Source organism: Lepisma saccharinum, unplaced genomic scaffold (assembly GCF_977018435.1).
Source record: "Lepisma saccharinum unplaced genomic scaffold, izLepSacc3.1 HAP1_SCAFFOLD_739, whole genome shotgun sequence".
NCBI lineage: Eukaryota > Metazoa > Arthropoda > Insecta > Zygentoma > Lepismatidae > Lepisma > Lepisma saccharinum.
The window spans coordinates 63,674-84,085 of record NW_028143405.1 but is presented as its reverse complement, the minus strand read 5'-3'; the positions used below and the strand labels follow the sequence as shown (position 1 = coordinate 84,085).

The following is a 20,412-nucleotide window of genomic DNA, read 5'->3' as shown; positions in this document are numbered from 1 at the left end:
GTAGTTACTCCAAGGGGGAACGTTCTTTTGGCGCCTCTGTAGCTAAAAGGGTATCCAACTGTTGCAAAAGTTGCAATACTTCCGTGTTACTTTTATCGCCGATGCTAATCGGAAAATTCCTATAAATACCAGCTTTCATATGAATGCGTATAAAATTACGGGCAATTTCAGTGCAATCCGTGAAGAATTTGTCGGCCGACTGAGTTTTAAATAACACTGAAAGATATTTGTTAATTGTTTCTACTTTAACTGGTTCAAGAACTCTCGATGGAGAAACGTTTAGCTGCGAAGCTATTCCTTGAATGATGGATTGAAATTGGGGCCCAGCAGGAGTAATTACTAATTCCAATCCTTCTATTACAATTTTTCCCAGGTAACCGTTAGACATAGATAAATATATATTAAAAGAGTTAAAATAATAGTAACAATAATGGGTAGATAGAAAGAGAGAAAAAAAATGCTAAAACAGCGTAAGCGCGATGATTAGCCAACTGGCGTGCTTTCGTGTCTTATGAAGGCGAAGCGTATATACGCGTAGCGTAAGGCACAAAAATAGAACTGTTTTCCTACCTTCCTAAGAAAGTCTTTTAATTATGGCAACTGAAAGAAAAAAAAAAATATTTATTTTTGTGACTATAATGCATATGGGATTTTATAGTAGATATGTATATCTGTAATTTGGGCTACTATAACCGAATAAAACAAGTTTAAGAAACAATCGTGTGCTATTTTATTCTGGAAGGCAGGGCGGCCTCTCGTCGTCACACAAGTCGGCAGGACACAGACCCAGAACCTCGTTTTGCAAGAAGTATATATTCACAATACGACCTTGTCTTCGTCCTCAACCCAGCTCTTAGTGCTCCCAACCTTGTGGCTATTTTCGTAATCTGTCCATTTGGCCTTGCTGGCCCTGACGGAGGTTTTCTTGTGGTTAGAATGCCTTGAGGCCTGTCGTCAGGGCCAAGGTCTTGGCCTTGTTTATTTTTACTAAACCACCTCAACTTCCTGTTGGTCGCCTTTACGGTAACCTTGCCCTTGACTAAGAAGAAGGGGGGAGGAAGGGCCTTGTCTTTATCACACGCGTCAAGGATGAGACAAGTGTATGTGACGTAAGTCCTTACTTCCTGCTTGAGTTCTGTTTTTACACTTCCTTAGAGGCAACGCCCTTTTATGCAGCACAATGAGCTGTACGTTACATGAGATAATACTAAAACTGAATGGAATTTATTATTTTATGTCTTAGTTACAAAAAAACACCTGTAGTTGCAGTATATTTGTCCGAACCTAAATATCTAGAGGCTTTTTTCTAAAGTAGTGTTTTTTGGTTTTCACTTGAACACACGGGGCACAATGGGGTACTCAGATTTAAGGCTGGCATAACTCACGTACATACACATATTCGTCATCACTCTCGGCACCTGCACACACGTTATGTGACCACTTGTTGCACTGCATACACACAATCCATCCCTCGTTGGACTGGGAATACCATTCATCACAATGAAGACATGCGGCGTCCGCTGATGAACTAGCGCTCAATCTCTTCTTCCCTTTTTATGTTGTCACCTCTGATGAACTAGTGCTCAATTTCTTGTTCTCTTTTGGTGCTGTCACCCCTCCTGCATTCAGAAGCATGTCACCTTTCCTCTTTGCCAAATTCCTCTTGCTCCCCTGCTTCCCTGATGGCAACATCCTAGACACCGCTCTTCTTGCCCAACATGTTGATCCTTGTCCTTCTTCCTCATTTCCAATACTGCTTTATAAGGCGATGATGTCAATATTGCTGTTTTTTTCGTGCCTTCTTGGCAGTCTTGTGGTACCATCCTTAACTTTGGGGAAAGGTAAAATGTCTGTCGTCGACATTCTTGAAAAAGTGGTCACATCCGGAAGGTCCTGGTTTCGGTTCGTCAATAGGTCTAGGCATACTTGCTGGAACCGTTTGCAGACGTTCCTCGCTTGTGTGGGTGTGTTCTCTTTCTTGTACTGTGATATCAGTAGGCAATGATGGCAGGAAGTCATCATCACTGAAAATGTTCATATTCGGGGGCCATATTCTCAAATGCATAAAGTGCATTCTTCATTGTGGCAGTATTCACAAATGCAGCTCCAAATAAGGTGGAAATCTGGAACAGTGTCACTACCTTGCCTGGATTCATGCGCAACCACCGTCTCACCTCTTCTTCAAAATAGAGGCTTAAAGGTCTCATTACAGCAACGTCCAGTGGCTGGAGTCTGTGAGAGCAATGTGGTGGAATACAAAATAATATCACACCATTGTCTCGTGCAGAATCAATTAGTGCAAGATTCTTCATGTGTGTAGCATGTCCATCCAAGATGAGTAGCACACGGTGGTTTTTACTTGCGTTTGAGAAAACAATCAACTTGTAGAGCCACATCACAAAAATGTCAGATGTCATCCACCCACTTTCATTCATCATGACAGAAGAACCTGGCGGCAGTCCGAGCTCAAATTCTTTATGTGTCCTTTTCCTAGGGAATAATAACATTGGCGGCATGTAAGAACTCGATGCAGAAACACACAACTCAACACTCATATCTTGTCCGAGTTCTGCAGATGTCATAACCCCAACTTGAGAATTACCTTTTGTGGCTACAATTTGTGAAGTAGTCTTTAGATTAACACTAATACCTGTTTCATCACAATTGTAGATCTGAGATGCGGTTAACTTGTATTACTCTATAGTTTCTGTAAGCAACTGAAATAACTGGGCCACTGCAACTCTGTTAAAGCCCATGGCTCAGGCTCCTGACATTGCTTCCGGCTTCCTGATGCTCAAATCAGGATGTCTAGAAATAAAATTATTCATCCGGTCCTGGCCGACCATCTGTTGGGACGTGTTGAAGTTATTAGCAATTCCGTTGCATTGCACAAGTTCATATGCTAATTTTCGGCAATCTTTCATTGTTAATCTGAACAGCCCCTTCTCCATACCCTTCAAGTGGTCACCTAATTCTTCTTCTTGTTCCTTGGTAAATACACATTTGAATTTACCAACGTTTTTACCAATAACAAACTGTTCATTGTCTCTTTTCTTCCTGACGTATCTCTCGAGAGTGGTTTGCAGTACCCCTGTACTGTGTAGCAGCTTTCTTGTACCACATGATTCCAGTTCTCACATCAGATATTGCTTGATTCATAGATAGTACAGGCCAGTTCTGCCTGTTGGTCTTCCTGATGTAATCACGAACCATCTGGAATCATAAGGGAGAAAATCAGACTGTTAGAATATTACGGGGCACAATGGGGTACTATCCTGTTCTGCCCCGATATACATAATACCGCATATGATGTCAGCGAAAAACTGGCCACGAAGGATTACACACTATAGCCACTAAAACATGCCCTGTATATGCTACTGTCAAACTATAATTAGAACTTATACATTCTTTATGTTACTGCTGTGCCTATTTTGAGATTTTTTGATGATGATATTACAACTCACTTCGAAAACAGGGAGAAAACAGAGCAATGATTCACACGTGCCACATTACTTCTGTAACACTGACGTCATTTTCTCCTCTGATGGGCAAGGAGTAAACATCGTTTCATGAAGCTTCTGCTAGGTTGCAGCAGCATAGCGCAGAAATATGTAAATGCATTCAATAAATAACTGGAAAAGTAGTATAAAAAATCTAAAATACGACTGTGATTGTTATAGGTTTTGTGAAAGTATCTGTAAGCTATTCATAGCTAGGACTGGCATGCCTGCATCGCTCATGGGACGCTGGGAAACAGTTACACAAGATGGCGGCACCCTTACAGGAGTGCTCCAAGCTGGGGTAGCGAATTGTCGTGAGATTTTTGTTGAGTGAAGGCATGAAACCGATAGAAATTCATCGCCGCATGACAGTTCAGAATGGTGACAACTGTATGACTTGATCACAAGTGTACAAGTGGGCTGAGAAGTTCAAACAAGGTATAACCCATGTTGAAGATTCTCTGCATCCAGGTCACTCTGTCACTGAAGTCATGGAAAGCAACATTACTCAAGTGGAGGGCTTGATACGGGAGAACCAGATTATTACTCTAAGTGAAATTGCTTCCCAGATGGAAAAAAGTGAAAGATCAGCCCACCATATCAGTCATGACATACTGAGGTTCAGGAAAGTGTGCGTAAGGTGAGTTCCGAAATGTTTGACACCGGAAATAAAGGAGAGACGTGTTGATGTGTGTAGGAAGATTTTGTGCCGTTATGAAGCTGATGATGAGGCATTTCTTCATCGCATTTTCACTGGAGATGAAATTTGGTTTCACCTCCATGAACCAGAATGTAAGAGGACAACAATTGAATGTTGACATTTTCGTCTCCCAGACCGAATAAAGTGTGTGCACAACGGAGTGCCGAAAAGGTCATGTTAACTTTGTTTTGGGACCACAAAAGGCCCAATTCTTAAACATTACATGCCCCGAGGTCATAGTGTAAACAGTACCACCTACTCCAAATTTTTGCATGAAAAACTGAAACTAGCCATTCTGCAGAGATGACGTGGTCTGGTGTCCACTGATGTGCTTTTGCTCCATGACAATGCGAGACCACACACTGCCAGTGTCACATTGCCTGCCATCGAAGAGGTAAAGTTTGAGTGCTTACCCCACCCTTCATATTCACCTAATCTCACACATTCCGATTTCCACATCTTTGGCCCACTGAAAGATGCACTAAGTGGACCGATGTTCCAGAATGATGATGAAGTCCAGTCAGTGGTGCATGAGTCAAAAAGAATTATTTTCCTGTGGAATCAGTGCCTTATCATTCAACTAGGGGGGAGGGGGAACTATGTTGAAACATAGTACTGCAGTTCTTTTGGTGCTTGTAATAAATACAGTTTGTAAAGAAAAATAGCGACACTAGCTCGCACACCATTTACAAAAGATATATTAACCAGAATGAAGGTTGATCACAGTACAATCTATATTGTCAATGACCATTACAATCTCCTCATTCACACCACAAATTGAAACAAACAAACACATTATATTGAATTTATATGCATATATATGTGTGTGGCCTACAATAATACAATTATGTGCTTTAATTAAAAATTGTGAATTAATATCAAAACATCAACTGAAAATGATCAAGAGTGATTTTCTTGTATAAAACAGCTCACTAGTATTTGGTACCCCCCTCCCCCCTTGGCTTCTTCATGTAGCCAATCGTCGAGGCTGCTTGCAAGAAGATTACAGCAAAGTTCAACCTGGATTGATGAAACCACACCCTGACGATCTGGTCTACGAGTTCCAGCCTACTCGAAAATGTCTTGTTGCACATTTTTGTACTCATAATGACCCACATATTTTCAATGGGATTCTTATCAGGGGAGTTAGGTAGCCAATGAAGTCTCAAGAATATCCATGTCCGTGAACTACTGATTAACCATTCGTGATAGATGCCATGATGCATTGTCATCCTGGTAGATGAAGTAGTCCATATTTGACCCAGAAAACTGATCTCTGGCTGTTACCAGTACTTCGTGCTGTAGAATGTGCAGATATTTTTGAGAATCAACTGATTCTTCACTCATCTCGATTCTTCCAACACCTTTAGCTGCAAAGCAAAGCAAGCGCATACCATTACTCCTCCAGATAATTTCTATGTCTCAGAAATACAATCATTTTGAAGTTCCTTGTCCTTTCTTAGCCACAACTTCAGTCCTGCATTGTATTTTCATCTGTGAAAATCACGTGTTTCTAATCATCCTCAGTCCAGCTTGCATATGAGCTCACAAACTCACATCTTGCTGTCCTGTGAGCTTGTGTCAGCTGCAGATTCTTACGTGTTTTTTTTTTAGGTAATACCCACATCTTGCAATCAAGACACTACACTAGTATGACTGAGATCAATTAAAAGGACTGTTCGCGGAACAGATGCAATTTGGCGGAAACTCGGTCCTCGATTTGTCAATGCCATTGTTTCTATTTTGCGATCTGCCCTAGGTGATGTTTTCTTCCTTCTGCCACAATGTTGTCGGAGAGACGATTTATGATGTTCATTCTGTTCTTTAATAACTCTGCCTGCTTTTGAATTATGAATTATCAGTATTCCACCAATCTGTCTCTGGGATTTGCTTTCACTATGTAAAGCAAGGATTTGCCCTTGCTTACAAGGTGAAATGTCACATTTTTTACCCATTTTGGCTCATTCACACTTTCCAGATACCAACAATACTATCATGTGACACTGTTGAAACAATACAGTCACTGCACAAAACAATAAAAAGTCACCTTGAGGTCAGTTAACGCAGATTAAAAAGGAACTCCTCACACAGACTTCTTACACCTTCACAGTAACTGCTTTCTCAGAAAAATAATGGATGTACGATTTCAGCATCATCTGGATGGTAAAGGTAAAATGCTCCCCTGTGCATAGCACTACGCCATGAAGGCGTATAGGGGGTAACGCCCCACACTTTCTTGATCCGGTCGTGAGTGGGGGTGATGTGATCAGCATCACGCCCCTGACTGCCTTTACACCCTAGGGTTTCCCCCAGGTACCCATGTTATTCGACGCTGGGTGGGCGCCGGGGCCGCTTCCATCATTAGAAAAGTTCCCGGATTTGAACTGGCCAGGGATTGAACCTGGGACCTTTAGCATGGTAGTCAGACGCGTTACCGACTGAGCCACCGCGGCTATATCATCATCTGGAGGTTGTATTAACAATACAGAAACAAGTGACTAGCACTGCTCATGGGAGATGATGTCCCATAAAACCCATTAGTATTCTGCTTTCATTTGCTTCTTATATGCCTGTGTTATGTACTGATATTCATGAAAATTGCTGTGAGGATGATGTGTCACTATTATTTATTTACAAACTGTATTTGTTACAACATATTTCCGGTTATATATTGAATGAAACTTGTATTATATGATCATAAGCTTAATGGTGAAATGGAATCATTTTCAGCTGCTTGCCTAAACCCAAATGTCACCACATGCTCCTGTTTCCTATGGTGTTCTGAAGATTACATTGCAAGAAGTATTTTTAAAATTATATTTAGATTTTTTTATGATACTTGGTGTAAATGATTGCACACACACAACAAAGTAAAGTTTCAACATGTGAACTTACTGTTTTTGCACTGAACGTACTGTCATTCATGCCATTTACCTACTTAATGTTATTACAATTTTCCTTGCCTATGATAAACCAAGTGTTTTCACATTTAAAAGTCCACTTTTAGAAATCCCCATTCCATCACCATAAAAATCAGAAGCAATATAAAGGGTGATGGCATCTGAACATAGAAACTTCTGATTCATAGATCATTACTGTATTGGTCCCTACAACACATTTATTATGTAGCAATGTAATGGAACACAACTGTGTCTGGATTGAACAAGAATGAAACAGCTGACAAATTTATCGAAATAATAAGTTTTAATAAGATTCATCTGAACAACAATTTTGCTTCAACACAAAACCATATTAATTATTATCACATGTTAATAATATGACTTACATTTTCTTTGATACACATGAAACTTTTATGACTTAACATGAAGAGTTTGGATAAGAAAAACTTCTTAACTATTAACAAATACACTTTCAACTTTCTACATTAATTTTCTGCCAGTACTTAAAATGCTGATAGAAAGGCTTTAAGAAAAATATGTTAAGTACCACTCAGTAATGTTTCTGAACATGGAATGATATATGGCAGTATCAGCCAAATAATGTGTGTGTATGTAACAGACTAGATTTATTTGAACAGTTTTTCACTTCTAAAATCTTATATCACTAGTATCACAATGTTTCTTTGGTTTCATTCATAAATATCACACTTGAAATCTCCCATAATACTTAATATCATTCATTAAAAATGACATTTATTTAACATACATGAGTCAAACAAATTCAAAAAAGTAATTGTATCACCTGACAAAAATTCTGTTTATAGCTGTATCCTGTATCTAATAAAAAATTTTCATCATATAGCACTTACAGATCAATAATTAAAATAAACATGTGATAGTTAAAGAGTCATTGTTTCAAAATATTTAAAAAAAACTCTCGGAACTGTTCTTTAATATTTTGGAAACAAGAAATCTGGACTAACTACATATAGACAACACCAATTTAAAATCGTAGGTGGTTGACCACATGAACACTTAAAAAAAAATTAGAATATTGAACAACATTAAACTCTGAACAAATCTTAGTACTGAAAATATAAAGCTTCGTTACTGCCACTTTCCAGAAATGTTGTTCTTTATTGAGGCTCTGGCAGGGCACACAATATATTATGAACTGGGATAGAAAGCAATCCTGCCAAGGTAATTCCAATAGCATCTGCAACACAAGTTATTCCCATAGAGAATTCTCTCTTGTCTTCTGGAATCTAGAAAAGAGAAAAAACATCAATTTTCATCACACTATATCTTCACGACACTACCATTATGAAATGGTGTGTGTTCTATATTTGACTGAGGGTTTATGAGCATCTATGTTGCTTATTCTACAGTTATGTATCCCTAGAGAGGGATGACTTAGGCACTTACCCAAGGCCTTGCACTTGAGGAGACCATTAACCAGATATAAATTACTTGGGTCACAAGTTTGTAGGACACTGGCACTTCAAACTGAGAAAGTAAGATCTTAATTTTTTTTCCATGCTGAAGGAATTCATATGAACCAATTTGTTGGTCATAATTTCTGTGCATGCCTGGCCTTTCAGTGATTCTTCCATGGTGCATGTATTTAAGGGAGCTTTCAGACCAAAGCAGCAGGTGATAAGTGACACAACCAGTGACTCGGGGATTAATTACACACCTTCATTGTGTAACTGAAGCAAGATAGGCCTCTTTAGTCTAAAGCAAAACATTTATCATGCATGTGAGAACAACAGACCAAGATGACACAATGCACAGTATTGAGAAAACTGCCCAGAGGCATGCAAGTGACATGTGCAGCTTGTCATGTTCCTAGTCACCCATCACTCCTCTTAGGGTTACCACATTTTGTGAAGTAAAAAGAATAACAATTTTACATCAAGATGTTTGTTCATACTTTATTACAACTTTTTTTTAACAACTTTCTACTGTAACTATAAAATGAAATAACAAAGCACACCAAATCATCTGGATGCCACATGATACCATGTTTACATCAATGTAGTAGACACAAGTTTGAATCTGAGACGAAGCAACATGAGAGATGGTTTGTGTAGGTTTCTGATATTGACTTATTGGTCACTATCAATGATATCTGAGAATTAAATTTATCGATGATTGTATTCAAGTTTGAAATACAGTACCATGACATCCAGTGAGCATGTTGTGACTTGCTATGCTTATTTTTAACATTTTAAATTTTTGTTAAGGGTTTGTAAGAAAACCCAGGTATTTTTACTCTGAAAAGAAAATCCACCTGGTTGACCCTTTTATTATATAAAGAAGAATTATTTGGGGAAGAGAGAACATATGTTAACCTTGGTGTATTCTGTAAATGAAGACCAAAAGAGTTTAGTCAAAGTTTGTTTGTTTAAAGACCACATGCTCAGAAAGGCTCAACACGGCTGGATCCACAGTTTAAAGTGGGGTCCGAACCACTATGCAATGTGTCTCCAATGGGGATCAAACCCAGGACCTCTTGATTACAAGGCTTCAGCGTTACCACTACATCATAATTCCAATTGACTTGATATTTTTTTTTTTTTCACATTTATGTATTTATAGAGGCATGCATATTTCGTTTTTGATTAAAACACGAAATATGAAATAACACATTGAAATGATAATTTTTCATGTTTCAGAAAGGTGAAACTCAAACAGGTGCCCTGTTTTGTCACGAAATGAACTGCAAAATGCGAAATGGACTCTTAAAACGAAATTTAATGTTTATTTACCGACGCAACACTTTCTGAAGTTTATCCTGCAAGTTATGCAATTCACGGAAAATTTATTAATTTTGCTGTAAATATTTGAGAAGCAAAAATGACCCCTTTATACACGAATAAACTTAATACTCTGTTAACTACATAAATGTACTATTAGAAGGGATATGTTTATTTTGTGTAATAAGTGCAGTGCAAATTTAGGATTATATTCACAATTTTCAAACCAAAATGTCATTTTTGCATACTGCTTTTGGTCCGATATTTCACCACTAAAATACCAGAACTTTATTTTATTTACCACTTTTGAACCTGAAATCAACTGTTTTTGTACCAAAATTTTGCTTTTTTATTTTCCAAAAATTTGTGCATGTATGTATTTATAATTATTTTAATTTTATTTATTCCAATGAATCTCTAAAGTTCATAAGTACTGAATTGGTAGTGATGGCAAGCTAACACAGGAACACATACTTACAATTTACAACATAAATTGATTGTTAATTAAATTTCATAAAAGGTAAAGTGTTCCCCTGTGCATAGCACCACGCCATGAAGGCGTATAGGGGGTGTGGGGGTAACGCCCCACACTTTCTTGATCCGGTCGTGAGTGGGGGTGATGTGATCAGCATCACGCCCCTGACCGCCTTTACCCCCCAGGGTTTCCCCCAGGTACCCATGTTATTCGACGCTGGGTGGGCGCCGGGGCCACTTCCACCGTTAGAAAAGTTCCCGGATTTGAACTGGCCAGGGATTGAACCTGGGACCTTTAGCATGGTAGTCAGACGCGTTACCGACTGAGCCACCGCGGCTATATCATCATCTGGAGGTTGTATTAACAATACAGAAACAAGTGACTAGCACTGCTCATGGGAGATGATGTCCCATAAAACCCATTAGTATTCTGCTTTCATTTGCTTCTTATATGCCTGTGTTATGTACTGATATTCATGAAAATTGCTGTGAGGATGATGTGTCACTATTATTTATTTACAAACTGTATTTGTTACAACATATTTCCGGTTATATATTGAATGAAACTTGTATTATATGATCATAAGCTTAATGGTGAAATGGAATCATTTTCAGCTGCTTGCCTAAACCCAAATGTCACCACATGCTCCTGTTTCCTATGGTGTTCTGAAGATTACATTGCAAGAAGTATTTTTAAAATTATATTTAGATTTTTTTATGATACTTGGTGTAAATGATTGCACACACACAACAAAGTAAAGTTTCAACATGTGAACTTACTGTTTTTGCACTGAACGTACTGTCATTCATGCCATTTACCTACTTAATGTTATTACAATTTTCCTTGCCTATGATAAACCAAGTGTTTTCACATTTAAAAGTCCACTTTTAGAAATCCCCATTCCATCACCATAAAAATCAGAAGCAATATAAAGGGTGATGGCATCTGAACATAGAAACTTCTGATTCATAGATCATTACTGTATTGGTCCCTACAACACATTTATTATGTAGCAATGTAATGGAACACAACTGTGTCTGGATTGAACAAGAATGAAACAGCTGACAAATTTATCGAAATAATAAGTTTTAATAAGATTCATCTGAACAACAATTTTGCTTCAACACAAAACCATATTAATTATTATCACATGTTAATAATATGACTTACATTTTCTTTGATACACATGAAACTTTTATGACTTAACATGAAGAGTTTGGATAAGAAAAACTTCTTAACTATTAACAAATACACTTTCAACTTTCTACATTAATTTTCTGCCAGTACTTAAAATGCTGATAGAAAGGCTTTAAGAAAAATATGTTAAGTACCACTCAGTAATGTTTCTGAACATGGAATGATATATGGCAGTATCAGCCAAATAATGTGTGTGTATGTAACAGACTAGATTTATTTGAACAGTTTTTCACTTCTAAAATCTTATATCACTAGTATCACAATGTTTCTTTGGTTTCATTCATAAATATCACACTTGAAATCTCCCATAATACTTAATATCATTCATTAAAAATGACATTTATTTAACATACATGAGTCAAACAAATTCAAAAAAGTAATTGTATCACCTGACAAAAATTCTGTTTATAGCTGTATCCTGTATCTAATAAAAAATTTTCATCATATAGCACTTACAGATCAATAATTAAAATAAACATGTGATAGTTAAAGAGTCATTGTTTCAAAATATTTAAAAAAAACTCTCGGAACTGTTCTTTAATATTTTGGAAACAAGAAATCTGGACTAACTACATATAGACAACACCAATTTAAAATCGTAGGTGGTTGACCACATGAACACTTAAAAAAAAATTAGAATATTGAACAACATTAAACTCTGAACAAATCTTAGTACTGAAAATATAAAGCTTCGTTACTGCCACTTTCCAGAAATGTTGTTCTTTATTGAGGCTCTGGCAGGGCACACAATATATTATGAACTGGGATAGAAAGCAATCCTGCCAAGGTAATTCCAATAGCATCTGCAACACAAGTTATTCCCATAGAGAATTCTCTCTTGTCTTCTGGAATCTAGAAAAGAGAAAAAACATCAATTTTCATCACACTATATCTTCACGACACTACCATTATGAAATGGTGTGTGTTCTATATTTGACTGAGGGTTTATGAGCATCTATGTTGCTTATTCTACAGTTATGTATCCCTAGAGAGGGATGACTTAGGCACTTACCCAAGGCCTTGCACTTGAGGAGACCATTAACCAGATATAAATTACTTGGGTCACAAGTTTGTAGGACACTGGCACTTCAAACTGAGAAAGTAAGATCTTAATTTTTTTTCCATGCTGAAGGAATTCATATGAACCAATTTGTTGGTCATAATTTCTGTGCATGCCTGGCCTTTCAGTGATTCTTCCATGGTGCATGTATTTAAGGGAGCTTTCAGACCAAAGCAGCAGGTGATAAGTGACACAACCAGTGACTCGGGGATTAATTACACACCTTCATTGTGTAACTGAAGCAAGATAGGCCTCTTTAGTCTAAAGCAAAACATTTATCATGCATGTGAGAACAACAGACCAAGATGACACAATGCACAGTATTGAGAAAACTGCCCAGAGGCATGCAAGTGACATGTGCAGCTTGTCATGTTCCTAGTCACCCATCACTCCTCTTAGGGTTACCACATTTTGTGAAGTAAAAAGAATAACAATTTTACATCAAGATGTTTGTTCATACTTTATTACAACTTTTTTTTAACAACTTTCTACTGTAACTATAAAATGAAATAACAAAGCACACCAAATCATCTGGATGCCACATGATACCATGTTTACATCAATGTAGTAGACACAAGTTTGAATCTGAGACGAAGCAACATGAGAGATGGTTTGTGTAGGTTTCTGATATTGACTTATTGGTCACTATCAATGATATCTGAGAATTAAATTTATCGATGATTGTATTCAAGTTTGAAATACAGTACCATGACATCCAGTGAGCATGTTGTGACTTGCTATGCTTATTTTTAACATTTTAAATTTTTGTTAAGGGTTTGTAAGAAAACCCAGGTATTTTTACTCTGAAAAGAAAATCCACCTGGTTGACCCTTTTATTATATAAAGAAGAATTATTTGGGGAAGAGAGAACATATGTTAACCTTGGTGTATTCTGTAAATGAAGACCAAAAGAGTTTAGTCAAAGTTTGTTTGTTTAAAGACCACATGCTCAGAAAGGCTCAACACGGCTGGATCCACAGTTTAAAGTGGGGTCCGAACCACTATGCAATGTGTCTCCAATGGGGATCAAACCCAGGACCTCTTGATTACAAGGCTTCAGCGTTACCACTACATCATAATTCCAATTGACTTGATATTTTTTTTTTTTTTCACATTTATGTATTTATAGAGGCATGCATATTTCGTTTTTGATTAAAACACGAAATATGAAATAACACATTGAAATGATAATTTTTCATGTTTCAGAAAGGTGAAACTCAAACAGGTGCCCTGTTTTGTCACGAAATGAACTGCAAAATGCGAAATGGACTCTTAAAACGAAATTTAATGTTTATTTACCGACGCAACACTTTCTGAAGTTTATCCTGCAAGTTATGCAATTCACGGAAAATTTATTAATTTTGCTGTAAATATTTGAGAAGCAAAAATGACCCCTTTATACACGAATAAACTTAATACTCTGTTAACTACATAAATGTACTATTAGAAGGGATATGTTTATTTTGTGTAATAAGTGCAGTGCAAATTTAGGATTATATTCACAATTTTCAAACCAAAATGTCATTTTTGCATACTGCTTTTGGTCCGATATTTCACCACTAAAATACCAGAACTTTATTTTATTTACCACTTTTGAACCTGAAATCAACTGTTTTTGTACCAAAATTTTGCTTTTTTATTTTCCAAAAATTTGTGCATGTATGTATTTATAATTATTTTAATTTTATTTATTCCAATGAATCTCTAAAGTTCATAAGTACTGAATTGGTAGTGATGGCAAGCTAACACAGGAACACGTACTTACAATTTACAACATAAATTGATTGTTAATTAAATTTCATAAAAGGTAAAGTGTTCCCCTGTGCATAGCACCACGCCATGAAGGCGTATAGGGGGTGTGGGGGTAACGCCCCACACTTTCTTGATCCGGTCGTGAGTGGGGGTGATGTGATCAGCATCACGCCCCTGACCGCCTTTACCCCCCAGGGTTTCCCCCAGGTACCCATGTTATTCGACGCTGGGTGGGCGCCGGGGCCGCTTCCACCGTTAGAAAAGTTCCCGGATTTGAACCGGCCGGGGATCGAACCCGGGACCTTTAGCATGGTAGTCAGACGCGTTACCGACTGAGCCACTTATTACATTTCCATTACATAAGATATTGCCATGTTAAAGACTGGTTGGTCTCTTGAATTCACAGGAATATATTTGGCAAAAGTTCCCTTGCACATTTCTGCCCCTGCAAAAAAAAAAAATACTACTTTTTTTTTTTAAAAAAAAAACCTTTGGGGACAAGTAGAAAATGTATCCTCCTTCCGTCTCTCCTCAAAATGAACAATAAAAGACATAGTGAGAACAAAGGCATGCTATGTGGCTTTTTCAATGGGTCAAATATGATCTTAAAATAATTCAGTTCTTCAGTTAAAATTTCCAGTTTCCTTGGAGTTTCATAGTCCAGCACAATACATCAGTCATAACAGGAGGATTTCCATTTATCAAAAGCAGTTATGGTAATTCAACAATATTTTAAAAAAGATACAGTAAACCTTAAGTTATGAGTTAAATAGGAATCAAATGCAGAATTTAAGATGTATTTTGTTACCCTTGGAAAATGTGTGATATGTTCCAAGTTTTTAGAAAATTCCAATTTGTTTAATTTACAATTCTTCTCTGTTTGCTTGATATGTTTTGTTAATTTAGAACTCGCAATGTTACCTGGTTCCTGTATATAACTAATGAAACTAATATCTAATTGTCAATAAAAACATAACTACCGTAAATATAATGCCGTTTAAATTTATTATTTATTCAAGTTCAAAGTAGCTGGTGTTATATACTTACACTGTACAAAATTTTATTGTATGTGTTAACATACGCAGCTCCTCCGAGCAAGCCTTCCCACAGGATTAAACCAAAAACAATCCATATCACTGGGATGTATTTGTAAATCACTTGAAACGTAAACATGCCCACATTTATTGCCTGAAAAAAAAAATATTTAGAAACTTACAGATATAGTACATTCTACAAATTGCTTAAGGCTGACTTTCCACAAAATTATTATTATTATTGACATTAATGATGCAATTGATCTCACTTAATTGATATAGTTTATTTTACTATGCTTTTCTGCCACTTTGAGCTAATTGTGAAGACGAGGATGAGTGATGATACGATGAAATTGAATAAGGGACACTCACAAAGAACATCCACACCCAGGCCAGGATTCGATCCTAGGACCCCTGGCAACATAGTACACTGCTCTAACCACTCTGGCATGGAGGTCAGCTACCTCACTTGAGGATGAACTTGTGGCAAGCTTTACAATGCTACATATTAAGCATTTCATTAAATATATTAACCTGTCACATGCAAAGAATAGTCCTTTTCTTTTACTCTGGAGTAACAAGCCTCCACAATCAAACAGAAGGCATTCAAGATTGGTGCATAAAGCTAACAAGGAAATGGGTAAAATATGTTGCTGCACAGATAAGATTCCTCTGAATCTCTAGGCTTTCATGATAATGATAATGAGTCATGATTAGACGAAATGAATGAAAGGATGCTCACAAGGGAATGTCCATGCAAGACCTGAACATTGAATGTTAGGTGGCAAGATTTTGAGTCAAGTACTCAATGTTCCATCAAGGTGGAACATTTTATTTATGTTATTTAGTGCCACTTTTGACTAATCATGATGATGTAGAAGAGTGATATGATGAAATTTATTAACAGACAGTCACAAAGAATGCCCAAGCTAGGATTCGAACTCAGGACCTCTGGCAACATAGCTCCCTGTGCTAACCACTCTGCCTCACAGCCAGGTGGCAAAATATACAATCCATAAAATATATCACTGCTATGGGCTATAACTAAAGGAGATGCTGGCTTTCAAATGTCAAATGGAAGCATGAATGAAACAAGTCTAAAGCATATATAATGAATTAAATTATTATTTCCATTTGTCAAAAATGATAACAACAATTATCATGTAACATTTTAGAGTAGGCACATGACATAATTACCTGCCATACTGATAACACCCACAGACGGTCAATAGTGCAACAATTAACCGATGATCTAGACAAAAAGACTCCAATCTGGTATACAACTTGAAACCATCTGTATTGTTCTTGGTGGCTTATTGAAGTGTTATCAAAGTAGATCAGTTCAAACTAAATGAAGGAAGAAATAACGAAAATAAAAATATAAAACATGAAAAATACATCGTCACAGATAACAGGTTTGTAAAGTAAATTTAACAAGTGTAGATGAATCAACATAAAATAAATTAGAGAAGGAAACAGAAAAATTAGAAAGAAAAGCTAAAATATAATTTTAGTCAAATAAGTGTCTCCTGATTATACCTTGAATTTGCGAGGATGGTGATATCTTGAGAATTTTCATAATGCCATTTGCAACATTACATTTTTAATCACACACATTCCTACCAATCCATCTTCACCTTTCTTTCCTCTCTGAATGATTTAAAAATTACTATGCTGTCTCAATGACAGTGGAGTTTGCGGCCAGCAAGAAGAGGCAGTTGCCTGATCCTCTTTTGCCTTCATCTGTTATGGTTTTACAAAAACTCCCACTGATGTTCATCAAAATACACACTTACAGAAAAATGTGATCATGAGATGCAGTCACAATAAGAGAACCTCTAATTTTCTATTTGTCATATTCAAAGCAGAAATAGGAAAGGACTCAATGAGTCTCTGATTTAACAATATTTTCTCAAGATTTTCCAGGTGACTGTAATAGATTTTACCTTAGTTTGAATTTTTGTTTTAAGTCCACTTTATGCACATATAGGCTAATTGGGACTAGACCTACAGTTTAAAGTGGGATCTGAACCAATATGTGCCTCCACTGGGTATCAAACCTAGGACCCCTTGATTACAAGATGATGGTGTTAGCACTAAACCATTGGGGAGGCCCCTGATTTTGCCATACAAAAAGAAACCATGTATCAAAACAAAAGTAGAGTACATGAATTACATGAAAAATAATTATGATAATTTATATTAATCTATAATATAAACACATTTTGCATGCAACTTACCAATCCCTGGTTGATGAAATATTCAAACAAGAAGACCGTTCCCAGAGCAAGCATGTAGTTAATTAGCGCTGGCACAGACTTAAGCTTGTCCACAAACTCAGAAAATATATTTCTACTCAAATCAGCACTTTCGGATGGAGGAGTGCATGGTGGACTTCCTGGTGGACTTCCTGGTGGACTGTCTGGTGGACTGCCTGGTGGTGTGGGTTCGGTTGATGTCTCCACATTGCTGGGCATTTCAGTTTTAATTTCAACGCTGGCTCCAATGGGAAGTTCAAGATAAATTTCCTTGCTGGAAGATTCAGTTTCAATGGTCAGGTGAGTAGCAGCACTACCAACAGTGCTAACGGCAGCACTGACGGCAGATTGAGGGCGCACTGCAGATGTACTTTTACTGGCAACCTTTCTTGGACCGCATACACCTTGTCCTTCTGGATGCTTAAGTAAGCACCAAAATCTATGGACAGAAAGAATATAAAAGATGAAGTTAAGTTGCAGTGTAACAAAATGTTGAAATACGGAATAAAGTCTAGCACCAAAAAAAAATCACTTGTAGGGAAAATATTATCGAAATAATATATTTTTCCTGTAAGGCCTTTTAATGTGCTTTTCAGAACATATCCATTAAGGTAAGAATTGACCTCTGTGGACTGAACACATTTTTCCGATGGGGACTTTTTAGAAAACCCCACCTAAAAAACACCAAAAATGCACGTTTTTCCAGGAAACTTTTGCATCATCATGATAGAAGTCATGATTAGTGAACAGATTGGGGTAGAATTCTGAAAACAATGCTTAATAGAGCTTCTAATACCTCCACTGAAGTAATGGCTCTTTTTTATACAGATAATTTTCTGCATTAAGTGTTGATTATACTTCACGAAGGTTAGTGTTTTAAAAAGTTTGTTTCAAGTTGAGTTAATGCTCAAATAGGTTAATTGGGGATGATCCTACAGCTAAAGTGGGAACTAAACCTCTATGTTCATCTATGGATATCAAACCTGGTTTAATGGGTGATATTTAGTGGTTAATGTTGTGATCTCAGGATAACCACCGCTATTCTATTGAGGAGCTGAATGCACTCAGCATTGATAACAATAATTACTTGCTTGTTAGAATGATTGGCTGAAATTTCTACAAAGTGCATCCCCTATGTTTGCCATATTATGAGGTAATATACAGCTCCATGCTGGAAGAAACTAGGCACTGTCAACATATCAGTGTTTCAAGGGCAACACATCCTGTAGTGATAGCACAGAAAGACAATTCCACACATGTCAAATAGCAGCAGCAAAACATAAGGCAAAACCAGGCAGACTCTCTAGCTCAGTTGGTAGAGAAATGGCACAGTATGCAATAGATCCAGGTTCAAGTCCTGGTTCAGCCTGCCTTTTTCACTAAAGCTCCTACATACTTATTTTTCTTTAAAAATACATTTCACACAGGTAAGGTAAAAAAAAGTTGAAACAGTGTCCACGGCCGGATCAAGGGTCTGGATGCCATATTTCTTGAAACAGTCTTTAACAAGGCAACCCACGTTGAGAGCGTCAAATACTTCGGTCGGGCAGGCATACTCTCTCACTACCGTCGTCTCAAGTTTACTCATAATGCTAACCTTTTAACTAGTCAGGGCATGAGATTCCATTTACACTCAGGGATCGGGTGTATGTTGCACGTTGTAAGGCCTACCAAATATTAAGCCAGAGCGATACAGGGAGTACACCAAGGTTTGCTTTAACATATCAAATTTTATTCATCAACAAGGTTTAGAAAGAAACTTAGACTACTACAGAAAGGTTATGAGTTTAAAGTACGGTTACAAAAGAAAAGTACAATACAATTGATAAACTTCGTCCGTACTCAAGTTACCATAATACATTTGAAAACCAACCCATTACTAACTATCTCCTAAAATAATATTCCAATTAAGGTTTCCTGAAATTCATAAGCTGGAGGTAAACATTCTAGTCTGATTAAAGAGATGGGGTTCTAAAAGAATGAATGACTTGTGTAAATGCAGGGAAAGCTGATTAGTCACTTCTCTCACTCGAAAGTGGAGCATGTTCTTAGCTAGACCAAGTCTACTTCTCTCATCCAAAGATGGAGTGAGGCTATCTCTCACCCAAAAGTGGAGCGGATTCTGTGACTAATGGACAGAGTCCAACCTCTTATCTCTCGTCCGGAGACGGAGTTCAGCTTCTCTCATCCGAAGATGGAGCCTTTACTACTCTGGGTCTCTCGCTGGGTAGGGCAGAGTGAGTCTCCTTATAGGTGCTTGGACTCTCGCCGGAGCAGAGCACACCTTCTCCTCTATAGGTGCTTGGACTCTCGCCTAAGCAGAGAGCACCTTCTCTCGCCCAAGGGCAGAGCAGAATTAAATTGCCAGCCAGGCTTTCGCCTTTATATAGGGATGGCGATGCTAGGTAAGCAAGCAGAGAAAAATAAACTATTAAAAGTATATTCTTAAAGAAAGTTTACCAAATTAGAGGTGGAACTCATTTTTAATTTTATACAATTCTCAAATTCTTAGATTCTTAGAAAGGTCATAAAAATAGAGGTGCGACTCATACAATTTGTGACTAGACAGGTTCGTTACAAGGTACAGTTCCCTGTGCATATAGCACCGTACCATGAAGGCACATTTTACATATTTGTATAAAAAAGTCACAATACTATGTTGTTCAGGATTGTCAAATCTTTTTAAACTAACATTCATAAGATAACAGTTAATACGTAGGTTGGAGATTTAATAGTGGCAACACTGCTGTATATACATCATGAAACAGAACCGATGC

General features: G+C 37.2%; 1 protein-coding gene across 1 annotated transcript in view; it reads right to left on the bottom strand.

The window, feature by feature from the left end:
• Window positions 1-11,442: 11,442 nt before the first annotated feature.
• The window catches only part of LOC145983280 (battenin-like), a 31,621-nt gene continuing 22,651 nt past the window's right edge, over window positions 11,443-20,412 (bottom strand). The window contains exons 6-9 of the mRNA XM_083116434.1: window positions 17,618-18,074; window positions 16,575-16,724; window positions 15,391-15,531; window positions 11,443-12,383 (exon numbers count right to left, since the gene is read on the bottom strand). Of these exons, the coding sequence (XP_082972560.1) occupies window positions 12,255-12,383; window positions 15,391-15,531; window positions 16,575-16,724; window positions 17,618-18,074 (877 nt within the window). The 3' untranslated portion in view covers window positions 11,443-12,254. The remainder of the gene's footprint in view (window positions 12,384-15,390; window positions 15,532-16,574; window positions 16,725-17,617; window positions 18,075-20,412) is intronic.